The following is a 26,116-nucleotide window of genomic DNA, read 5'->3' as shown; positions in this document are numbered from 1 at the left end:
GCGCCCGTTGTCCCCTCGACCCGTCAACGAGGAGGATGAGGCTACCCGCGACCCCCCTTTTGCCAATTGCCGTCGCACCCGGGCTTCTTACGGTCGCGCCGACCAACCCTCGACCGACACGGAAAGGAAGCACCACCAATGGAAGTGTAACCGCTCGCCGACACGAGGAAGCATCTTAAGTGGTGGTTGTGGTGGTGGTGGTGGTGGTGTTGGTGGTGGTAGTGATAGGCGAGCGCTTGGGTCACCACCAGCTGTTTTTGTTTTTGTCGTTGCCGAGTGGGTGCCAGAGGTCCTGCTCTTCGCGATGTCGTTGCCCGTGTTGCCCTCGTCCGGCCGCCACTCGGGAATCACGTAGTGCCACCCTTGCCGGGCACGCCACCAACAACAACAACAACAACAACAACAACAACTCCTTCCGTTCGTACCCTGTTCCTTTGCTCATAAAACGTAGCCCCTTCCTCTTTCATTTCCTCGTTGGTATACGTAAATACACAGCACGCGTATACTGGTGACAACGGAACCGCTACGGAGGACCGAATAATCCAAAGGGGACGGCGATGAGCGATGAGGATCGCGGGTCAGTTGCCATCAGCCTCGGCAGTAGTGGCGCCGGCCCGTTACGGGCTCTCTTGTTCGTTATCTTGCTACTGGAGCCCCCGTTGAGGCTACCCGCGGCCTCAAAGTGAGGATCTGGCGCAGGTGTCACAACCCCAGCCGGAGCACAAGTAGCAGCAGCAGCAGCAGCAGCAGCAGCAGTAACAGTAGCAGCGGTGCGGTAGCGACCGGGGGAGGTACGGGCGGCGCTGGAGCAGGAGCAACAACAGCAGCAGCAGCAGCAGTTGCCACCGCCGCTGCTGCTGCACCGCCATCATCGACATCGCCGTCGTCGTCGTCGTCGTCGTCGTCGATGATGTCGTCTTCGTCAACCTGCGCTGGCTCCGCTGGTCCTCCTTCTTCTTCGGTTGTTGTTGTTGTTCCTAGTGCTGGTGGTGGAAATATTGGTGCTGGTGGTAGTGCTCAAGAGGGAGCCTCGACGACGACGACGACGACGACGACGACAAGCGCCACGGCTGCGGTGGCTGGCCTCGTCGGTCCCGGCTACGGTCACACCCTCGCCAGAAAGACCTTCCACAAGCCGACCTACTGCCACAGCTGCACCGACATGCTCTGGGGCATACTGCAACAGGGCTACATATGCGAGGGTGAGTATATATATATATACTTTATTTTATTTTACTTTTTTTTTTTTTTTTTTTTTTTCATCTTACCTTCCCCTCGTCTTCGTCTTCCCTCACCTCCCCCACCGCCTCCCTATATAGCCATCTATCTACAACGCGATTAGCCAAAGTACGACCGGAGGGTGATCTTTACTACTTGCTTATCGTAATACATTGACGTAGACTGTGTTTGCTTTTGCGATTTCAACCGAGAACGGGAGGGAGATTTTTTTTTTTTTTTTTTTTTTCTTTTCTTTCAAAGGAGTTCGGTGGGCTGCTTATTTCACGAATGATTTTTCAAAATATCAAGGTGCCGTAAAGTGTTATCACTACTCGTTAGATATATCTCAGGGAAGAAAGTATACATGTACACTCGATATAGTTTGTATGTGTTATGTGCATCAATGAATGAGGAGCGGCTCGGTCGATTTGGCGAATTATCTCTCGCGTAATGTATCTTCACTTTGTGACTTCGAGGGCCAATATAGGTGCCCATGAAAACGTACGATTGCCCACTTGAAAGTAAAAGAGTCTTGAACAGCCCGGTAAGTATATGTATACATATACTTGGGTACTATATGCAGGGCGAGCCAAAGATGAATGAGAGCTCGGGACTTAAAATATACATAGGTACATAATATAGAGTCGATAGAAAATAAAGGGATGAATTGGATGGAAAACAACAAGCCCCGAAATGAGTGTACACGGGCAACACAATAAAAACACAATCCTCGGCGCCCATGTTGAAAGGGAAAGAGCAACGATTACTCGTGCCCGCCGCGACGAACAAAAGCTAGTTTTTTCTTTTTTTCACAAAAGAGCCGGGCCGGAGGGGGAGATGCTCTTTTTCCCTTTGATGGACTTTGAAGCTCCCTGTGTAAAGGTGTCTCGATGGATCACGGCGGCGGCTGCTGCCCCGGTGCTTTTGAGACATCCAATTGAGCAAGAGAGCCCTCACCCACCCCGGACGATCAGGAGGGAGCCCTCCTTCCATCGGACGGCTGCGTGCAACCCTTACTTTCTTTTTGTTCGGCCGAGCTCGATTTCTACCATCACGAATACTTTTTCCTTCCTCTCACATCGTTGCAGTTAATAATTACATACATATTGTGTGTACACCTGGACAAGAGGTTTACTTTATCGTATTATAACAACATCCCACACGTATACATCTAAGGATTTTATAGGTATATACAGGAGCACACAACGCCTCCGCGATAAAGCGTAATTTTATGCGCTCGCGTTTTAAGTTTCGTACGCATATGTATATATATATTATAGAGCGCGCGGTGGCTCGGTCGGCTAGGTCGTGGATTGGCACGCGGGGAGACCGTGGTTCAATTCCCGGCCAGTGCGACTTTTACGGGCAAAGTACCTCTGTGTCTTTCACATGTGCTTTTTCACCACGCAATGCTCCTCGAGGAGGGTTTAGGCGACCTTCTCGCAGCAAATTTGCCTAATTCCCCCTACCCCCATCCCAGTGATGGGAGGCCTCCCATCCCTCTTCCCTTCCTTCTCCCAAGTGCTAAGTGCCCATAGTAGTGCCCTTATTAAAAAGGAGCCGGACGTAGAGCACTATAATATAAAAAAAAAAAAAAAAAATATATATATTATGTATTATTTCGTTTGAATACGTACACCATGAAATAAACGAGGGAAAAGAGATACGTAAAACAAAAAAGTTTGCCTCTTTGCTCATAATTATTATAACTATATTTATACCTACATGGTAAAGTGTACCTATAATTATTAGATTTGGATTACCTATACATACAATATATTAAATTATCTGTATAATATAACGTGAGTGATTTTCAAGTGCAATACGTGTAAATTTGCTCATTGAGTACAAGATTGACCGTGAAATGGTATGATGAAGCCTAAGTAAAACTATGTACACATATTGTGTTTAAGGTACACCTCGATTTATGTTCTGGATACATATAAGTAGGTATACGGTGAGTGTTGCACTATAATATGTTGTAACGTGTAAGCCTATACCGCTTAACGGGTTAACATGTATCCATACGTATTTGATTTTGTAATATTGGGATGTGAAATGAAAGGACCACGCGATTCACGAAAATAAAAACCGAATGATCGGCGTCGGAGGGGCTCGTTTGAACGGAATGAGAGCATACAATTGACGTTTTCTCGTTGGTTTAGCCTCTAAGGCGATTAAACCGTCTCCTCCTCTGTCTGTACACATAAACACATATTTCACCCCCAACTTTGTCTCGTTCAGGGGTTATATAATATGTATACATACAACGACACACGCTTATATATAGCTGCATCAAATATATATATATATTTGTAAAAGTACCCGAAGCGCGCGTGTGTATATACCTACCCCGTGCATTCTATAAAGTGCGACACTCGAGTGACCTTTTAGTGTTTAAGGGTGTACGCTCGAAGGGCTCGCTCGTTTAATCTGGCGTGTGCCCCTTTTGTACCCACTGTTCTAAAATTAATGACAACCAACCACTGCCCGTGTCTTATACATTACATGTGTATTCAATGCTCTACTGGTATAGATAGGTACCTATATACTTGTGGGACCGGGTTTTTTTGAGAGGAACAACAGGGGGTTGGGTGTTTTCAAGATTTTGCCATTTTTTTCCTTCATCTTTTATTTATTTGGGCACCCGATCCTGCCTTGGTTAACCAATAAATCTTTGATCGTTGACGAATGTCGATGTCGTTATTGTGTTGGCGTCGCTGCACAACGCAGTAGTTGTGTGATTTCGAAATAGATACAACATCGGGTTATTATCCGGCTAATGGTATAATTATCGCCAGGTACCGAGGTACCATTACAATGAAATGGTATAGTGGTTATGCTGTTTCCGCCCCCTTTTTGCGCGAAAGTGGGTCTTCCTCTGGGTGAAAATAATAGCTCCGATCGAGCTTGGTGTTATACAGCTCCGAAAAAAAAAAAAAAAAAAAAAAAAAAGGGTACACACCTCGTACGTGACTCTATTTGCCAGGCAACGGTACCCGACCTACGAGGGAGCTCGGCCGGTCGATATCGTTTTAATTGAACGACGGAAATACGGAATCACGTCAGTTTGAGCGAAAAAAGGCAAAAAAAAACAACCCCCTATAGGTATACCGAGGCAGTGATAAATTGAGTGGCCTGGAGATACCGTTTTCCGTTCCGCGGGCTCGCGGAAAATGGAAAATTAAAAAATGAAGGCAGCCAGAGAGAGAGTGCAGGATATAACAATATATGTATATATAATAGGTCGAGTCTCCCAAGGTGAGTCAGGAAACGAGAGCCGCAAGAGAAAGTTTTGCCCATCAGCTTGCCGAGCTAATTTGCGTGCGCCCACCGTGCGACGGAAGGTGCGATCACGCTGTTTATTTATTTCTCCTTTTGCTCCTCTCGAGGGTTGAAAAATCCAGTCCCACGTGGTAAAAAAAACAAAATCCATGATCGAACCAACTGGTATAAAACTCTTTGGAAACAGATACTTATATACCAAGTCACAGTAAATAATTATGGTGTACTCACGTGTAAGTAAAAAAAAAAAAAAAATTTCTTGTTTCTCTTGACACCCAAGCCTTGTTTCCTCCCCGGAGCGTTCCTTTACTTTTTTCTTTTGCCACCGTCGTCCCACCAGCTGCAGGGCCTCCTCTTCTTCCTCTTTGACTATTTGCGCGCGCAGACTTGCTCCGAGGGACGGAACACATGCATTATAAAGCTGAAACGGAGTCTTATTGTCATAGCAAAGAGATATAGTTTTTTTTTTTTTTTTTTTCATTCGGTCATGTGTATTTACACCTTTTAGACACCTTCAATTCGTAAGGCAGTAGATACAGCTCGCTTTGGTCAGACGTGATGGGTCGCGTACTGTACACGTGGACTCTTCAGGCTCGTTGGTGCTCTGTGTTGCACAAGCTTCAGTGAGAAGAGCAAAAGGACAGAGAAAAACTGATGTCACACGGCACTGCAAATTTTTTTTTTTTTTTTTTTTTTATTTTCCTCGGCATTATCAAAAAGCCCATTTGGTAGAAAAAAAAAGAGCAAGTATTATTTTTCGGTACTTGTGACGAGTGGGTATATAGGTATTGTGTTACTTCCCCGAGCGTCGAAAATCGGTGCAATCGATGGTGGCGGCGCCGCTGTGAGAGAGCCCCTCAGCTGGTCGATGAAAAACAAGAGGAAATGACAAAAGAAAGAAACGAGATGATGTACACCCAAACCCAAGGATGGAAAGACGGACGAAAACACAGTCAAAATAGTTAGAGTCCCCTCTCTCTGTTGTCGGCTCGATCGAGCAATGGATGGCTGGGTGAAAAAAAAAAAAAAAAAGTAGGGGAAAGAGGGTCGATTTGTCCTGTATCCGGGCTAAGCTCGTGCCGATGAGTAAAGGAGGGAGAGAGGCCCATAAAACTGGCCGGCCTCCAAGCGAGGGGTGCATAACCCGCTGTACTCTGCTCTGCTCATCCGATGATGCTGGCGTGCACGCGGAGCATCAGCCTATATACTACTGCCGAGGGAAGGGGTGCGGAGGCGCATGAATGGGAAAGTGTTGCTGCTGTCCATTCAGGTTCACTCGCAATTGCTTCGCCATTCTTTCTCCAAACCAATATACCCTCCGCTCCTCTCTGGTGCTGGTGAATGTGCAGCGTGTGGCCGAATACATTATACACGTGAGACCTTGGTTTATCATGCAGTTTTCCACGGTCGTGCACACTATACACATTTTAGTTTAGTACATATTTATCATACATTATATGAGACGGTACGTGTACTTTGCCATAAATGAGGGTCACGTGCAGTGAAACATTTTCTCTTTTTCTTTTCATTCTTCTGTTATAAAAGTATTGATGTTTAAAAAATTTTCATTTCCTTGTTTCACGGCTACTTGATGTAAAAAGTACGATTACGTTTGCCTCTTATGATTACAATGCAGGCGTGGGTTGTGTGAGCAATAGGAGTACGGCGAAATATTGACGATTTTGCTGAGAAAAAGCGAATCTAAATCGGTGAAACGTGCACTGCACACGTGCCTTTTATATACATAAGTAAACGTAAAGTACTTCAATGAGCAGCAGTGCAAACGATGATTAATCTTAGCCACCCGCGTGTACAAGTGTGTGTGTGTGTGTGTGTGTGTGTGTACTTGTTTGCATGAGCAATGTGTGTACCCGCGCTGGTATAGGCTTTTACTTATAGTATACGTGTAACAGCACACGCGAGTTGTTCGTTGAGAAGCCGAGGAAACGTCGTTTCAAGACTCTCGTTAATGATTTTAAATAACCTCTCTTTCATTCTCCTTCTCGTGTCAAACACTCGACAAAAGCCCCCTGCCCATTGAATACCGCTAGCAACGATGCTTATACACTTTCGTGCAAAGTTAATTTGTGTTGTTTTTTTCCCCTCCAACAATCGCTACCTCGTTGGTTATTTCAAGTCCTCATCCCCACTGGATCTCCACAAAATCTATTTTTATTTTCAATCATCCAACGTAACTGAAATTTAAATCAAGAGTTATATTTTTTAATCTTTTCAATCCTGTTGTCAGTTGAGAGACAGTTTTCATTATATCCTCGTACAACTTTAACTCAATGTAAAAAGTATACAAGGCAATTCAAATGGCTGCGCCGTTAACTAGTTTTTCCAAAATCATCACTTTACCTTTGAAAACAAGAGGGCAGAGTGGGCCGTAAACAAATATATACAGATGTGCGCCAGTACAAGCTCTGTCGGCCGCGTCGCGACCACGACTTTGTGTGCAAGAGCACACGGACCACGTTTGTACAGCTCTCGCCTGCCCTACAAAAGCGAAAGACGTCGAGAGAGAGAGATGGGGCAAAGAAAAATAACACGAGCCTCAACTGCGGTATATATACATATGTATTATTTATGTATACATATACCGGGGTGAGAGTGTCTCGCTGTTGATGTTTCTATGCACCTGCATGGCTGCTTAATGAAGCTATACCCAGCGTGTAGCTGCTATACGTATAGGTACCCCAAAAGTCCTCGAGAGCGAAATATAGATAGAGAGAGGGGGGGCGCTGACGTCGTGCTCTCTAGCATTGATCACGAGTGGGAGGGAGGGGTTGCAAGCTCTCTCTCTCTCTCTGTACCACCCTCCCCCGTGTAGGTTGGAGCTTTTTCCGAGCTACACGTATTTTCGTGGATGTAGCCTTACGAAGGAGAAAGAGGGGCCCCGGGGGCTATACTACGATGTCTCTTTTGGCCGAAAAAACTCCCTAAATTACACGCCCCTGGTCTATCTCCCTCGCCCCAGCACCAAACACGATTATCCGCCGTTTCCGTGAGTCTTCTTTTCTTTCAGCTTTTTTCCCCTCGCGCTCTGCTGGTTCTTCCAGCTTGCTCGTTTTAGGCACTTCACCCACTCTATTATAACCCCGAGTTTTCAGGCGCCACCGCTGTTTTTTTTTTTTTTTTTTTTTTTTTTCTCTCCTTGTGTGAAAATCACTCGCTTGAAGAACACCGTTACAAGTAAATGGTTATAGTTTTTTTTTTTTTTTTTTTTTTTTTTTTTGCTGTAACTGTACGAATGGTCGGTTGATGATTTTTTTTTATTGTGTTTTTATTTGAAAGTCCCGAAAAAGGAATGAAGCTAAGAAAGCGATGGTTCCCGCTCCGATGAGAGAGCCAATAAGTTTATTAAGACGCGAGCGCCAGGCCGGACGTTGGCGCTTCGGACGCGCTTGTCCGGTTCGATTTTCATTTCTGATTGCTCCCGGTATACCCCTCGCTTTCCCTTTTGACCTCGTTCAAATTGCCCTACCCGTCGAGCCAATTTCTATACATTCATCAGGGACAATATTCGTACATATATTGTGGCTAAGAGCTTTTTTTACCTGTTTCTCGAGAGAAGACATTGCACTGAGTGTGGTTTACGTATACGTATTATAGACAATAACGCGCATGCATGACGCCATAAATTCGTCACGTGTAGCATACATATACTCTAATTAGTATGTACGTGCATGGGAGAGGCTCGTCACGTACAATCAATCAGAGTATATTTATGTACAGCGGGCCGATACGCGCGCGTTCCATTACTTGGTAAATACAATGTATATACGTTGTCGATGGGAATTACGAAAGGGGCTTTTTGAAACGAGCCAGAGAGTTGCGACCTCTTCCACCATCGCCGCACGTTTAATGTTGTTACGCGCGCAGTGTTACAATATATAGGTATACGCATGTGATTGTGTCCCTTCTACCCCCTGTGCGAGCCTTGTTTACCCTATGCCACATTAACAAGCGCGTATTGGGCAACTGTCGGTGCATTGCTGCGCGTGTGACTTTCTAATATTAGTAATTTTCGAAAGAGGCAAGAAAAAGGAGCAGGAGGGCCAATAAAATCATGAAAATCAATGTTTCGTTGGCTTATAACCATTGTGATGGAGAAGTCGTAGGAAAAAAAAAAAAAAAAAATTCAAAGATAAGAGTTAAAATATAGATCCGTCGTAGAGTTGCGCGTGTAGCGTGGTAATCTTTATGCGTTGTTCGAACTTTGTGCACCTTTACTATAGATTGCGTCATCACGGTCGCAGGAGTGTCGATGAGGAGCTTTGATAAAAAAAACGGGGTATTGATTTAATAATAACTAAAACTGTGTGACTACCTGCTCCATCGAAACGGAAAACTTGAAAAAAAAAAAACCAAGTATTAAAACGCTTTGTAAACTATGGTCGGAAACAGTAAGAAGAAAAAATTGACCCTAAAGGTAGATAGTTATATTGAAGAAAAAAAACAAAATAAAAAATAAAAAAGTACTAATAATATATAAATATACGAAGAGAAGGCAAAATAGTGCATCCCTCCTCTCTTTGCCTCGCGCATTGTTCCTACAAGTGCAGATATCAATTATAAATAATATATGTGTGTGTCTCGCGCGTTTATATATACGTATATGCTCGTATTATACCGGTTAAACACACAATATGTTGGTATATCTACTATAGTATATAGGTATCTATAATACTTATTACCAGAAGAAGTGCCGGTGGCGTGTGAGCGCTGGGGGTTGGTGTATATAATTATGTATGCATACGTATGTACCAGCACGTTGCGCTGGATATATAATAGAGAAGACAGTGTGTATGCAGGCGATACCGAATGAGCGCATTCTCGAGGTAGAATGTCTACATGTGCATAAGTAAGGGGGTTTCTATATAATATTTCGATGGATGCACGCGGACAATGGGTATGAAACGCGTGTGTATAGGCAGGCGTGCAGGTATGCATGCACTGATATGTCGATGTATATATATATATATATATACCAATACACCTATTATGTATAATAAGTATAAGTGTAACTTATTCTCGGGGGAGGAGACACTTTGCGGGGATGATCGCCGCGCGCACAATACTCGTGTGTCTCCATGCATACACATATATAATTATATATCTGCACTCGAAAGCGTCAAGTACAATACCCACATCTAAGCGTATATATATACATATATATATACCTGATGCTCCTTACATTGCTGTCGATAAATTCCCTCGGTATACTCGGCGGCTCGACGTGGCTTTGAACGCGCCCGTCCATATAGAAGAGACTCATCGACATCTTCTTTGCGCGAGCCCGGCGTTTCCGTGAGAGATAGATAAGTTACAAGTACAATGTGTATGTATATATATATAGGTGCATCGACCGATATGCACATTGTATGTATACATGTAGGACAGATACAACGACACACACGCCGTCTCTTTTGTGGTACGTATACACGTGCGCGGAGCATAGAAAAAGCCTTCTTTTTTTTTTCTCCCTCGCGACCCCGCCACGCATCCAATATCACATGAGGGTACAATGCCCATATTAGATTAGCTCGCGTCCGTATACAGCTAGGTGCATACGAATGCCACATATACATATATATTATATACGTATACACCACATATAAGTGTACTAATGGTAAAAGGGAGCACTCTTCTGTTGTGATGGCTAATCCTTTTTTTCCCCTTTTTTGACCCCTACCTCCCTCCCTCCCTCCCTCCCTCTTCTTCAACTAGTCGCGAATGTAAAGCGTATACATAGTGTCGTGTATATAGGTAAGTATATCGGTGGGTATGTACACATGTCTGCATTTTTTATGCTCATTGTGCAGGCCAACGACAATTAAAAACACCGCAGGCCGGGAGGGAGCTTTCATTGAAAACGTGCACGCAGACGAGTATATATATATGTCTTTTTTTTTTTTTTTTTTTTTTTTTTTTTTTTATTCACGCAGGTATAGATAATATTTTTTTCACGCGGCTATTGTGCAGAAAACATTCATTGTGCGAAACGCGTAAATTCACGTGCCGACGTTAAAGAGAGGCAAACAAACAAGGGAAAAAAAAGAAGCACACATTTATCATCATTGGCTTGCACAACAACTGTAGTAACATATATATATAACGAAATAATCGAAAATAGGTGACGTGCGGATGGTAAATCGCTCGTATATCTTCTGAAATAACCAGGCTGAAAACTATAATTATACTTACGACAGATTATTACATATATATACCTACTTGTAGATTATTATTTAGCCGCGGGTACCACTCACATGTACCTTATATTTTTTTCATGCATGCACTTTGTCTGTATGCGTGTATAGATAGTTATACTGGGAACATAATATACAGCACTAATTATACCTTTATGTATATATATATATTTATGTACATGCACCCCATATGTATATATTATGCCGTTTGCTTTCAGTTTGCAACTTTGTGGTGCACGAGCGCTGCGTGAAAAGCCTCGCCTCGCCCTGCTCCAGCATAGCGGCGAACCTCATTAAGGTAAAACACGCCTATACCTCCGTATACATAATATGTATACTACACCCATGCCGTGCGCACTACTTTGATGTACCCATTCTAAATTAATTTCACTTAAAATGTAATAAAAACATTTTAAGGGGACAAGTTGTAATATAATCATGTGTCCATAGTACCACTACCTCACCTTGTTATTATCAATTTATGAAATAAAACAGATATAGGTATTGCCCGTTTCAAGTGCGACTTTTGCAAAGAAAAAACTTTTGAAAGCATAATTTGTTGGGAAGAATTGTGACGCTTCAAATTACGTATACTGAAACAAATAAGGAATTATATTGTTGTAATAATCTTAACACTCCAACTTGTCGTAGAACCCAGTGGCGCACTGTTGGTCCGAGCCGGTGCATCACAGAAAGAAATTCTGCAATGTCTGTCGGAAGAAACTCGACGATGGCCTCTCCGTACATTGTGAAAGTGAGTTTATATATCTTTTAGTTTGTTTGGTTGAAAAAAAAAAAAAAAAAAAAAAACCAAACGTTTTCGCAGTATGCGAGTACTTTGTCCACATGGAGTGCCAGGACTTTGCGGTGGCGGACTGCAAGGAGAACGCGACGTACCTGCCGGGAAAGGAGCTCGCGTCGGTGAGGCACACGCACCACTGGCGCGAGGGTAATCTGCCCACCACCTCGAAATGCGTCGTTTGCAAGAAAAACTGCTTCTCCGCCGAGTGCCTCGCCGGGTACCGCTGCGAGTGGTGTGGCATGACGGTTGGCACATAAACATTTTCTTCACTTTTACCATCATTGTTTTTCATTTTGATTGACACGTTAAATCCACCCGTTTTTTTTCATATGTGCAGGCACACGCTCCCTGCAGCAGGGAGATACCGGCAGAGTGCACCTTCGGGATGCTCGAGCCGATCTACCTGCCGCCCCACGCGGTCAGTATTCCGCGCACCGAAGTGCCCATGGAGGCCATCATCGGGGTACAAGTGCGCCGAAAAGAAGTCACAGCGCGTAAGTCTTTCCTCCACTTTGGCTTTTTACAACCTTTTTACCTCAAATTCATATACTCTATTTATCATACATAGACGTGCGTACATAATATTTTACATTACATCATTTCACACATTTATGCCGCTGCAGACATACACTTTTACCATATATATATACATAATTATTATTATTATTATTATTATTATTATTATTATTATTATTATTATATTGTCGCTGCTCTTCATCTTTTTTAGATAATAATATGTATACCTCCTCACCACACGTGTAACCTCAATCACGCTGTCTCGCAAATTCCTCGCTCGATTTTTATTATTATTATTATTATTATTATTATTATTATTATTATTATTTCAATACAGCTAACTTTATTGATTCATACCATATAGGTACACTCTTTGCTTTATTTATTTATTTACTTATTGATTCATTTATTTATACACGTAATATTGATGTTTTACACGTCAAAAAGGCTGCGTAGTTTTCATCTTTCGCGCAGTTATTGAAAAATCATGGTGTCAGTGTGTTGTAAGCGCAGCTTCATGCATAAAGAGAAAAAAAAAAAAACAAACAAACAAACAATTTTTTTAATACTTCATTATTTTTTTTTTCAATGTTGGATTTTTAATGAAGAAACTCATTTTACTCGCAACTGTGCCTGCGCTTGTCTTACATTAAAGTTCTCTGTCTTTGTTTTTGCTACAAGTCACTCGAGTATACGATTCTATCGGATCTTCTTTCTTATTTCATAGCTTATACGGTGTATACATGAGGTACATGTAACGATTGGTTGTATTCATTTTTATCAATGTTTTTAACAAAGGCCATCACTAGAATGTAGTCCATTAATTTAAGTAAAAGCTTTTGTCAAAACTTTGAGCTACACACAATATGATCGTGTTTTGCAAAAATCTGAAACATAAATATCATGTTAAACATGATCTTGGCACGGAAAAAATTTTTCAGTTGTATTAAAGATAAAAAAAAAAAATAAATAATAATTCTGATCTGTATGAACGTGAGAAATCAGGTCACGCACGTGGGAGTTGTTTTCTTCTTTGAGGGATAAAAGGCCCCCGAACAAAGCCGTTTGACAAAGTTTGCAGTACAAAGAGCGAAGGATCGTGCAGTTTAAAAATATATATATTTCCAATCGTCGTGCGTGTGCAAATGCACCTGGACGCGATTAACACCCTTTTTTTCGTGGCATCGCAAAAATAAAAATAAAAAATGAAAAATTCATCCACACGAACAGTACGACGATGATGTTGTTCCAGTCTTTTTCTCCTACTCGGAGGTAAATATTTATGAATATGGCACGATGTGCGCATAAATATATCTGCCTCTCTTTGACAAAGGCGATGCATGTCACGACTGAAGCTGCAAAGCCTTTTTCTCGAGCGGTGCGCACGTACACGTGCAAGTGACGTTACACGTTTTTATTCATGTATTATTACACGTACCATATTATACGTAATATACAACCGACCAACCGACACACGGTTTTATCCGTGGTGGCGGACGTATTTCAAAGTTACACGCACACACAACTTCGATTAAAGGTATAGAAATATTCTTGCCAAGTAGGTCACGTTATTTTTCTGCTCTGCTCTTTTTGCCTACTTGCTTCCTCACTATCTTTTCTTCAACATCTCGCTGTTTTTTCCACCTCACTTTAATTATACAGTACATTCACGCGTACACCTCTCTCTTGTATACATTTTACCTCGACGCCCCTCTATTTTTTCCTACCGCCAACTTACTCCCTTTTTTTTCTTCTATCTCATGGGCTCAAGTGTCGTTACTTCGCCCTTTTTGGCCTGCGCCAATTTTTAACGATAAACTGTCGCCGATGCTGTTTTGGAGTACGATTAAGAAACAAATATCAAACATAAAATTTTTGTTTTTAAATAGTTCGTGTGATTCGTTGTGAACAGTATGGTGGAATTTCTATAAAATTACTCGTATCAATACTATTAAGTACCATCAAGTACTTGTATCGAAATGGAATGGAGAGTCCCAGCAAGGGCTTCGATATAATTTTGCTGACACAAGTATCGCGCATACTGTCTGACCACACCACTGACTATACTACTTGAAAAATTGATTAATACGTACTAGTGTCATTCGTTTAAACTACCCTAATGTAAAAAGCCTTGATACGTTTAATTCGAAAAATTAGCATAGCTTAAAGAAAATATTAATAATATTAGTCGTAGTAGTAGTAATAATAATAATAATAATTAAAAAAAACCAAAATGTAACATCACGAGGACTGATGTGTCTGCGATTTGTGTACCCATGTCCTCAGTTACTTCAAGTATTTAACAAAAAAAACCTTTTTTGAACAAAAATAAAAACAAAAGAAAACAGTGAAACGGCGAACGGCACCGAGCAGTTAGATTTTGCCGAGGGCGAGGGCCAGGCCGAGCTGCACGACGGTACTCGAACGGTACGCAGACTGGCCGCGGCCCTGAGGTGGCTCTCTCTAGTTTTTCCAAGTAGCTGCCATGGAAATTGCCACGCTTCCCCTCCCTACGTTCAAGGTACGGGACGATAGTAAAAAAAAAAAAAGAAAAAAAAAAAAAAAAGTTTTTACTCAAGCACGACTTTTCATTTGTTGCCTCGTATACATGGTTATATAATGATGTGATGATGATGATGTGTTGATTTTTGCCAGTGTTTTGAGATTAACCACGTCTGCTATGTGCATTTTTTTTTGTTTTTTTTTTTTTTTTTGTGGAAGATTAATTTTATCCAGAAATTAGTCAAGTGTATACGTACGTTACTGCGCTGAGTATATTCACTTTATATCTTTCTTGTCCTCTCTACCTCTTTTTTTTTCTTCAGCACACACTCGTAAATCGGTGTACTTCGACTGTTTTCTAATTTACATACAGATATAGAACTATTTTTTAAAAACATTTTATATTATTATTAACAATGAAACATCAAAATCTTTGTATTTTCAATTGAAATTAGAAAGGTAATCAAGTGGAAAGCATTAAATATTGTAAATTGTTGAAAATACAAGAAAAATGATTCAATGTGTAAAAGTTTCACAGTTTATCGTTTTTCTTAGAAAACTAATTAAATTTTTTAGAAAAATGATTAAGGTTGTTGATTAAAAAAAAAATCTTTTAAATAACATTTTTAATTAATCCATAATTTTTATGTGCATTTGTGCGTATAATTACTATTATTTATTAGTGTAGAAGTGTAGATATAATATATAAGTACGAGAAACAGGTAGTAAAAACAGGCCGTTCTTTGGACCACATAAATAGACGGGATTGTGCTCCCTTTCAATGGGATGCTAATAAAATTGGTAAAAAATAACCAAAGTAACCAACGATTGCGCTTCTAAAACGTTTGACACGCATTTTCTTTAATGTATTAAATATTCTGTTATACATACACTTTAGTTTGATGCTTTCGTAATGTTTGGTTGATAATTTTGCTGCTTAATAATATCCCTAGCTGTTGACAAACATGGGGGTCACTTACATAAACACTTATCCAATATTAAATAGGTATATACTTTCTCTGACTGATCTTACGTATGATCGTATATACAATATGCTTATTGAAAGAATATTTCTTGCCTTTGATGAGGAAAAAAAAATCCAATTGGAGTAACAACGATAGGTGATATAACAACAAATCACTTGCTTCGTAGTTTGCATGAGTCAGCTTTTGAATTCTCGCTTAAAGTGCAAAAATAAAAAGCCAATGTGATTCGCTGTGAAAGGAAAATTAATACGAATGGTTTCGTTAACGTAGTTGACTGACTTTGCCTTTGTATGGGAGGGAAAAAGAAAGAAAAAAAAGATGTAACTTTTGAAACAAAGCAGCATTGTTTTTCTTGATCAATGCGAATGGGCGTACATCCATGCAGTATCGACAACACGTTGTTACCAATTGAATACATAACGCGAGTAAGAAGCCACATCTGGTTTTGCTGTCGCGCTGCAGTTGACATGTTAATGCATCGAAAGCGCCATTATCCCCATTGAAATGAGCAGCTCCAACGCGGACACAATCGCATCGAGATACATTTACAAACGCAAAGATCAGAGTGCAGGTCGGATGGGTTTGGAAATCAAAGTGTTAAAAAATCATTTAAATTAAACGAGCAACATCGAACCAGTTGTTCAATAAAAAGTGAATGTTTGACATGTGCCTACGTAGACGCGGTCGGCGGCTCCGGGATGCGGCACTGTTCGCTTTCTGCCATGTGCTTCGCCATTAGTCCCCGGGATAGCGATCGGCCATGGGTAAGAGGTGCGAATTGATCCGTCGATTAAGTATCTGCCAGTAACCGTAACAACAACAACAACAACGGATTATGTTAAAGTCCAACTAATTCCTGTAAAAGCACCTCATAAGGATCGACTGACTCAACCCGTAGCGATCGGAAAACAAGCATTTTTGAAGCTACTGTTTCGACTATACCTATGTACCTCCAACTTGTTTTTCCCCCTGCAATGATACGCGTTCATGGCCTCATGATTACCCAGCCAGCATTTTACATTTCCAACTGACCATAATGAAATCAATATACCATACACCCACCGACCCTATACACGTACTTAAATCGCTGTTATTCTTGCGCTAACCCGGTGTGTTGTACATTATCCATACACCTACACCTTCATCGAATCATGTTTGGTTCTTGCATACACATTTACTTCAATTATTGTACAGTTAAATCACGCGACGTATAGAACCAAGACGAACAAACCTGTACTTGTTACATAAATGTTTCCGTCACATTTTTACCGCAAATCACATTTTACGTGTTATTTGCATGTAGGCATATACGTATGACAAATGTTGAGTTCACTCGATTCACAGATGTGATCCCATTTATACAATACCGGCATCCACGTATGTGTTATATATTACATGGCCTACATCCGCATGTGTTGCCATGTGTTGTAACAAACTGTTTCACGTGTGGGTGTGTATATAGCCTACCGTTGGAGGAAAGTAATTATCTTGTTTCAAAGTCGAGCCTATACGATTTAAACAAGAAAATTAATCCTTCCCTACTCATTGCACTCGAGATTGCACAACTAATTTCAAGACAATCGTCGAACAGATTAGAAATAATTTTGGATGTAATAAACAAATGGATGAAATTTTCAACAAAACCATGGCCTTAATTTTAAAACCAGAAAAGTGTGAGTTAAGCACTCTTGGGTCGAAAATTACTATACTTTACCCTCGCATTGTAGAAAAAATTTTCTTTGTTACACCAAAGTTAACGGACCATCTAGAATAAAATACGAATAAATCTATCGATGTGACATGTACATTTTTATATTTGAACTAATGAATTGCTACGATGTTGTAAATGTGTGTATGCGTATTTTATCATCATTGTTATATTTATGTGTAAACCTGCATTATCGTGACCATGGAACTTGTGTATTTTACTGTATTTCTTTTTTCTTTTTTTCTTTTCTTTTTCTCAACTACGAACAATGCTTAATAATAATACATAAATATAATAAAGCATGTGCAAATGGTTTTAGCAAAACTAAAAATTTGAAACAAATGCAAATAATAAGACGGAGGATGACGATGGTAATAATAGTAATCGTAACAATCGCTACCGAGGAAAATCAGGCGTTAATTGCCACATGTTGTGATGATCGATAATGGAGCAGCGTCCAATATGTATACCTATATATGATGACTCCTATATTCCTATAAGGATAATTCAATGTGAAGAATTTATACATGACACGAACTAAATCATCATTGTTGTTATTACTACCATTGTCGTCACTGTAAAACGAAGAACGATAAAAAAAAAAACCTCACTACTGACTTGCTCGATGCAAAAAAGAATGTGTTGTCTTTAAAACAACGTTTTACAGCGCGGAGCATCTCCGAGGAGTTTAGCAGCGGAGACACGCGCGTCCCCCGGGACTGCGACGAGACAGTTGGCCTGTCGTCGGGCGGCTCATCCCACCACGGACGGGAGGCACGCTCCGGCAAGGAGGACAAGGAACGCGGCGACGAAGGTACGCGTGGGTGTCTCGTCGATAAACTTTCCTTTTTTTTTTTTTTTTTTTTTTTTTTTTACTCTATATTATGCGTACACCCAAAATTAACCCGCAATTTGATTAATGTATATAAATACACACAGTCCCTTGTATTATACCTATGTACTTGTAACACGTATGTGTATATGGGAAAAGAGAGGAGAAAAGAGGAGAGATGTAGGTTTATAGGTGCATGTGTGGTTGTTTGTTACAGAAACGATGAAGGTGTACGACGGCAACAATTCGGTGCGGCATCGGTTGTTCCGAGTTATCAGCGTACCCAGACAGGCGACGACCGCGCAAATCCTGACGCTGGCTCTTCAAGCATTCCACATAACCAGAGACTCGAGTAATCCTTTGCTCTCGTTCCTATATATACAATCATTCCTAGGGCGCATGAAAATACCTACTTTTTTTTTTTTTTTTTTTTCGACCAACAGTAGATACAGGTAGGTAGTTATATAAGCACGCTGGAATCATCAATCACATCTGCCGAGCCGGTAATCGCAGCTTAACCAGCTTATATTTATGTGCACTCCCGAAATTGGGGAGCCTGCACTGGTGGAGCCGTTAATTATTAAATTTCAATTAAAAAGCAGCTCCCGCGACGCCGAGCCGAACGTTTCTCTCACGGGGATTCGCCGGGTCGGCCTGGAAAGTTTCTACTTGAGAATTCCGCGGAAGCGAGACTGCCCGTCCGTCCACTTGATCCCTTGGATTCCTTTGCATGCGCTGTACTTATACTAGCTTTTGGAGCCCGTGCGTGGAACTCTAAAAGTCTACCGCAGCTGTACTGGAACGTATTTATTATATATTGTGTATCACCTACCTATGCGGGCACACGTCGCTCATTAATAAATTTCAAGTACCGCGGAAGGACCTCTATTTGGCGGCTGCGGGGGCTCTGAATTTTTCATACGTCCGTACATTATGACGTATAGGTACATACATCCGAGACTGCAATGCATCTGCAGTCCGTCCCGGGCTTATAATAATAATATATAATATGTTCATGTATAAGTTTTCATTGAAGGCGATGTTTTTCCAAAACTAAAAATCCTCGTTGACAATGGGTTGTAAGTGTTTTCGTTTGGCCAATCAACAGGCAATTTCTACCTGACGGACCTGTACACGGGCGAGGAGACGCCGCTAACCGATCCCGCGCCCATCCTCGGCTTGACTCGCAAGGAGGGCAAACGCCCCGCTGTGTTTCTTCGGTTCAAGTAAGCCTCTTTTATTCATGCATGTACGTCCTTTACATACTTACATGGTAACCACATCGAGGACCAGACACGCGTGATTGTCCGTCGATAATTCGCAGGGACGTGGAGTACAGCGAGGTACGCGTGTACCCGGGGAAGCTGCAGGTGTCGGATGCCTACTGCACGGTGCCCGTGACGGAACCGACCACGGTCGCCGACATCATCAAGGAGGCGATCCATCACTTTAGACTCGAGAACGACAACAGCGAGGACTACCGCTGCAGCGAGATCCTCTTGGATCGCGGAGGTACATTATATTATATATTTTATATAATTACCCATAATATAAATTGTATATTCATCTACGGGTTGCAATGTTGTATAATGTGGCTCAGTGACGGAACGAGTGTTGGAGCTGGAGGACAAGCCCCTCGAGATAGTGAAGCACCTGGGAAGGGACTCGATCAGGCAGATGGAGCTGATGCGTTTCTACCTGCAGCTAAAGCAGGACCCGCACGGGCCGAACCTGGCCCTGTTCGTGGGCAACCTGCCGCCAAATCTCTCGGAGCGCATGTACGAGAACATGCTCATGGACTTTCTCGGCAAGGAGAACAAGTTCTCCTCGATCGGGCCGATATACTACGAGTACGGCTCGATGGTGATTACTTACGAGGACTCGGACACCGCGGTACGGGCCCTGTACACCCTCAGGGAGTCCAAGTACGAGGAAAAGTACCTGCTGGTCATGTTGTTGCCGAGCATCGAGCCGAGCATGGTGCCGGCCAACGTACAGCCCCTACTTGTTTTCGTGAACGTCAAGTCCGGTGGCTGCCAGGGCCTCGACCTCATATCCAACTTTCGCAAGCTCCTCAACCCCTACCAGGTCTTTGATCTCGACAACGGGGGTCCCCTCCCCGGGTTAGTTTCAACACACGTACACTTATACATGTACAACTACCATACATATAATTACTACTACTTACTTGTTTCCTTTAGATTGTACGTGTTCCGGCACATTGAGAACTACAAGATCCTGGTGTGCGGGGGCGACGGCACGGTCGGTTGGGTGTTGCAGTGTTTGGACAACGTAGGCCAGGACAGCGAGTGCTCCTCGCCGGCGTGCGCCATAGTGCCCCTGGGCACCGGCAACGACCTTGCCCGGGTGCTAAGGTGGGGTTCCGGCTACACCGGGGGCGAGGACCCCCTCAACTTGCTTCGCGACGTCATTGACGCCGAAAAGATACGGCTCGATCGTTGGACCGTGGTCTTTCATCCCGAGGAGAAGGAGAAGGACAAAGAGGAGAACCCCGTGCCGCGACCCATTCCCAACAACGCGGGTGAGTCTCTCGGTCTCTATCCCTCGTTCGTTATCCATATAAATATTTATGTACTTATTATTGTTGTTGTTGTTGTTGTTTTTTTTTCTTCCCCCATGAAAAAAGTTACCGGGATGACGAGCGAGGACAACACGCAGATATTCGTGATGAACAATTACTTCGGCATCGGTCTGGACGCTGCCCTCTGCTTGGACTTTCACAACGCCCGCGAGGAGAATCCCAACAAATTCAACAGCCGGCTGCACAACAAGAGCGTCTACGTCAAAATGGGCCTGAAAAAGATGGTCGGGCGCAAGCCCTGCAAGGATCTCCATCGAGAAATCAGGCTCGAGGTCGACGGCAAGGTCGTTGATTTGCCCCAAGTCGAGGGCATCATTATTCTCAATATTTTGAGGTCAGTTGTTTTTTCACGTGTATATAATTATTCAACAATCACTTGTGGAGAGGTGTTAAAAAACGAAATACTTGTTTTGCTCGGATTGGCATGAAAAAAAAATAATAATAAATAAAATGTTGTGTTATGTATATCTTAGGGGTACGACATTGACATGCTTTGCTTCCTGAATCAATATCAATCTATATAAAAGTGATACTAATTCATATTTTTGAGACATGCAAAAGTTGGGTGTAGTGATGTATAGTGATGGAAGCTGGTTGAGAAGAAATAAACAACCACAAAATGTCTATAAATTATGATATAGCAAACGAATGAGAAAATTTATCAAGTAAGTAACTTACTTAACTGGGTATGAAAATTCTTCTTGTTTCGTGTGCAGCTGGGGTTCCGGCGCGAATCCATGGGGGCCCGACAAGGAAGACCAGTTCAACAAACCAAACCACTGGGACGGAATCCTCGAAGTCGTGGGTGTCACTGGTGTCATGCATCTCGGCCAAATACAGTCTGGTCTTCGCAACGGCATGCGGATAGCACAGGTGCGTGTTTAGGTCTTCTCAATTGCATCAATCAAAACACAAACTTAAATATACTTCATAAGAATATAATATTATATCTACACATGCCTATTTACGTAACGTATTTGGAGGTTATATTTCTTTAATGATCATCTCGGATCATTCCGACTAAGGTAAAACGCCCAATACTTGGACAGATTTTTCGAAACTAATTTTAACGCTCATATTCCGAAGTTAATGTGCAATACTTCCATATTTTTTAAATAATTACTTGTAATTAGGATGCCTTAGGATTATATAACACACAAAAAATGTTTTAAAATAGCTCTTAAATAATAGTTATCGTACATTTTAAAACATGTCAACTTATCGGAGTAGTTGGACAATCATTCTCGACTGTCGTAGTAGTTGGACAACCTTGAAAACCAAAAGTTGGACAATGCTGCAGTACTTGGACAAGTTGGAAAGCAGTACTTGGACAATACTAACTTAAACGATTTTACAGTTGTATAAATTACGATAAGGCACAAGTACTTATTAAAACTAAAGTATGTATTTAGATAAATACCTTATAACGAAAAAATGTTAACGAAGGGGATAAATAATAACAAATTTATTACGTAAAATTCGTAAGTAAAATTATTAATCTTTTTTCCAAAAATAATTTATTAAATGCAAGATAAATCCCTCAGGGTGCATTTTGATTTTCAACATTTTCAATTGTGAGGAATCGCACTTCTCCTTCTTGATTTGAATTTTCTTTAGAAGGAACTGCATCTCTTCAATAGCAAACGAATTATCCAACTCAATTAAGCTCTCACCTCGGTACTCAGTTTTTTCAATTATTCTATCAGTGAGATAGTGTAAAACCAATTTTACTGTTTTTTTTTTAATTTTGTTATTTAAGATTTATTTTTAATAAGACTATAATTTTTCTTACTTTTCTTTTTTGTTTTTGTTGTATGACCTCCACTTTTGTTCTTTTTCATTATTTTATATTTTTTTAAAAACATTTTTCCTCTTTTCAGAACCCATACTTCATCTGTATTTACAGTGAATTGGAGGTTAACTTTTAAAAATGTTGAAAAAACAATTTTCTTAAAGCGGTGCACCCCTTAACAACAAAACTGATTAGTAAAGTGTTTTTTTTCTACAAAGTACTTCACTTTTTATACACTTTTGTTTAAAAAATTCGCATAAAAGATTAACTACGTTAAAAGGTAAACAACTTTGATTGTATGTCCATGTACTGGCTACGACGTTTTTGTGCCTATGACCTGAAGTTGGACAAGAGCTCCACGTCTGTCCAACTACTACGAAATCGTGAGGTGTACTTGGACAGCTAATTTTACATTATAAAAATTTTTTTTGTCCACGATTACATTAGAAATATTGTTAATTAATGTAAAAGTTGTAAAATAATACCATACAGCATTTATACAAATGCATTGGATTAATTTTAACGAGCATTACCTATTATCAAAATCATAGAAAACGGAGAAAAATTATCGCAGTCTTATGGCGCCTACGGTGAAATTTAGAATCATTCGCATGTATTAAATGTTGCTGAAATTTTTTTAAAAATTCAAGTATATCATCAATAATAATCATAGCAATATTAATCTATTACGTTTTTTAAAATATCTCTTTTTTATTTGCTACAATGACTGATTTTCCACTGTCCAAGTATCGGTCTGAATTTCAGTTTTGTCCAAGTATTGGGCGTTTTACCTTAAGCACTTCGGTTGGTGTTTACGGTTTACACCGTTACACGGTGTGCACGTGCACGTGATAATATATATATATATATAATATACAGGTACATAACATATGAGGATATGAGGTTCGTTCAAGCCCCCCTAGAGTCGGTTCGGTTCGGTTCGGTCGGTTTTGTTTTGGGACAAAAAAACATGAAAAAACACGCGTTCACGAGAGTTTGATTCTAGAACCGACCACCTCGGACTTTTGGTTCTGGAACAACTCTCGTGAACGTGTTTCTTTTTTGAACCGACCGAACCGAACCGAACCCAGAGGAGGGGGGGGGGGGCTTGAACGAGTGTTTTAATTTTTAGCATTCGTTCAGAATCAAGTCAATCGAGAGGTATCGAGATTCGAAATTTATTAAAAAATAATGTTTTTATACACGGGAGTGCGCTTGCACGTATATACATTCAACTTATGTTGATTTTCAAATAATAGGGCGGACACATAAAAATCCACTTGCACTCGGACATCCCAGTACAAGTTGATGGAGAGCCGTGGCTCCAAAGTCCTGGTGACGTCGTTGTGCTTAGATCCGCACTAAAGGTAATTGATTACTCACCCTTTACATTCTCTATACATTTTATATAACCTATAAGTGGTTTGCTTCATTTTTGGTATAGAAATTTTTTACATACAATTATTCGTAAAATAGTAATCTGCCTAGTAAAAAAAAAAAAAAATTGTTTTTTCGTACGTCAGTATTTCATGAAACGCTATGTTGGTTGTAAACAAGTTTTAAGCAAATATTTCAATAACAAGTCAAAAGGTTGTGAACTAGAATTGACAATAACGTTAGAAAGATATGTTTTATAGATAAGATGGATGAAAAAACGGATTATTCAATCACTTTCAGTTCAGTTCTCTCGGTTTTTGAAATAAAATGTCAAAAAATACGCGTTCTTGCATGATTTTGGTTCCAGAAAAAAGGCAAACCAAATTGGTCGGTTCTACTTGGCTCTCACCGTAATGCGTTTTCGGCCTTTTAACATTCAATAACCGAAGCGAACCTAAGTAAACGTACACTCAACGGACTTTATTTATTGACAAAATGATGAGATGAAAACTAACACTCTATACCGAAAAGAGGCAACAAACCCAGTTGTTTAATTGTATTTATTGTATTTATATAAATGTGGCACGTTACTTATTTATACAGTTTTTCGCCAATATTGCACTCTCTGTCTCTCCATTCCTCATCCTCACTCCCACCTATACCTATACACACTCATGATATGTCTCTTATCGTATACCTATCCTTATGTTATGCCATACTTTTACCTGTTATTCGTTGTTCACGTACATGTCTACTTATCTCTCGTTTTCTCAATAAAAATGTTTTTCTCGACACATACACGCAGTTACATAGCCCCATCTGAAGAATACCTGTACTCACAATGTATTTTCCTCGATTTGATGCATCGCAGCAGTGAGTGCAAACTTTATTCCTCCCTCGACTCCCGTCCTGTGCAGATACAACTTTGGAAACTGAAACTTTCATAGCTGAGGGAAAGCGTAGAAACATGCAAAGCGAATAAACAAATACTTGCAAATGCACATACACGCCAACTTTAATGGGTTACGGCTTAAACTTCATTTATATTGTTAAATTATTCGTATGCATATACTTACGCGTGGGTTATTATTTTCACGAAAACTTTATTAAAGTGTATCCGAGTCACGATAAAACGACAATTCAATTACTGCGCCTTGGAATCTTCCTTGATCTCTTCCGAAACTCCGATACAATTATAAATACCAAATTTCAGAAATTCCATACTACTCATTAAAATGTATGGATATTTTTTTCAAAAGCTACTATTTTATGGGTACACATATATGCTATGTATATGCATGATAGAAACAACAAATAATTTGTACAAACCTGTGCTGACGAGTTTACTCACACGAGGGAGCGCTAACGAGAAACTTTGCTTTATCAAATTTTGTCCAGCGCAGTAGTTCGAAATCAACAAAGTTTTGCACAGCGTACAAAATTGTGTACTGCAACACTTGACCACTATTTCCTCAAACTGGTAAAATTAAAAATTTTTTTTTTTTATTGCAAGATGCGTATGATGATTAATAAAATTATATGCATTTGCATGTTTCTGCGTAAGAACAAGTAACCGTCACGTTAAATAATTGTCCGCAATTGTTCTCTCGTCTTCTGTCTCTTTCATTCACTTTTCATCTCATCCCTTATTCTTTTCTTATATACATACATATGTATATATGTAATATATATTCATTTGTTTATTGGTTTTAGTTGTTTCCATGTGTACTTTGATTTAAAAATTTCCTTTTGTGTTCCTCTGTTCACTTCAGGCAACCATGTTGAAGAAAAATAAGGTCAAGCGGCGAAATACCGAGCCGGCAATCTTACCTGCTAACGGGGAGGGGGTCAAGAGCACAAACGAGTAAAAACACAAAAAAAAAAAAACACAAAAAAACAACAACAACCACTCCCTTCTCGGCCTCCTTCTTCCTCGTTTTGCTAAACTATAGCAATTTAGTGATGTTAGCGGCTTTATCGATCGATCTTGTGGGTTAAACAAACAATAATGATACAAACAAACACACTCGCGCACACTCATCACATCTCACGTACACGGAGCACGATTATAAATTGTATTATGATAATGTCGCAGTGACGCGGCTAACGCGTCGAAGAGAGTAAAGTTCGCTTGCATAAGTAAGAATTCAAGAAGGTGTGTACAAAGGGTATAGAGATAAAAATGTACAGAAATACTTATACGCTGCGTGTAAACAATGCCAAGGACGATTATACTCCAAACGAAATATTTTTGTTGATCAATTTACTTTACCCAGAGTACAAA

General features: G+C 40.7%; 1 protein-coding gene across 1 annotated transcript; it reads left to right on the top strand.

Moving 5' to 3' along the window:
• Positions 1–203: 203 nt before the first annotated feature.
• LOC106645012 (diacylglycerol kinase theta) lies at positions 204–25,721 on the top strand. Its single transcript, XM_014360757.3, has 16 exons — positions 204–1,202; positions 10,934–11,013; positions 11,367–11,469; positions 11,542–11,762; positions 11,855–12,011; positions 14,375–14,554; positions 17,897–18,043; positions 18,279–18,413; positions 19,170–19,287; positions 19,386–19,573; positions 19,662–20,184; positions 20,263–20,603; positions 20,709–20,997; positions 21,380–21,536; positions 23,715–23,822; positions 25,605–25,721. Exons 1-16 carry the CDS (start codon positions 908–910, stop codon positions 25,698–25,700), a joined length of 3,138 nt encoding a protein of 1,045 aa, XP_014216243.2. The 5' UTR covers positions 204–907; the 3' UTR covers positions 25,701–25,721.
• The last annotated feature ends 395 nt before the right edge of the window (positions 25,722–26,116 follow it).

The sequence above is a fragment of the Copidosoma floridanum genome, unplaced genomic scaffold, assembly GCF_036245765.1.
Source record: "Copidosoma floridanum isolate Cflo_tuat_1 unplaced genomic scaffold, Cflo_Japanese_pri ptg000001l, whole genome shotgun sequence".
NCBI classification, from domain to species: Eukaryota; Metazoa; Arthropoda; class Insecta; order Hymenoptera; family Encyrtidae; genus Copidosoma; species Copidosoma floridanum.
Note: the sequence above shows the minus strand (reverse complement) of the source record. Positions and strands in the feature narration are given on the sequence as shown.

Excerpts from the sequence above, each read along its gene's own strand:
- LOC106645012 (XM_014360757.3), top strand. The coding sequence starts at position 908 with ATGATGTCGTCTTCGTCAACCTGCGCTGGCTCCGCTGGTCCTCCTTCT. Across the intron at positions 11,014-11,366 it reads TAGCGGCGAACCTCATTAAG|AACCCAGTGGCGCACTGTTG; the intron begins GTAAAACACGCC and ends AACTTGTCGTAG. Across the intron at positions 11,763-11,854 it reads GCGAGTGGTGTGGCATGACG|GCACACGCTCCCTGCAGCAG; the intron begins GTTGGCACATAA and ends TCATATGTGCAG.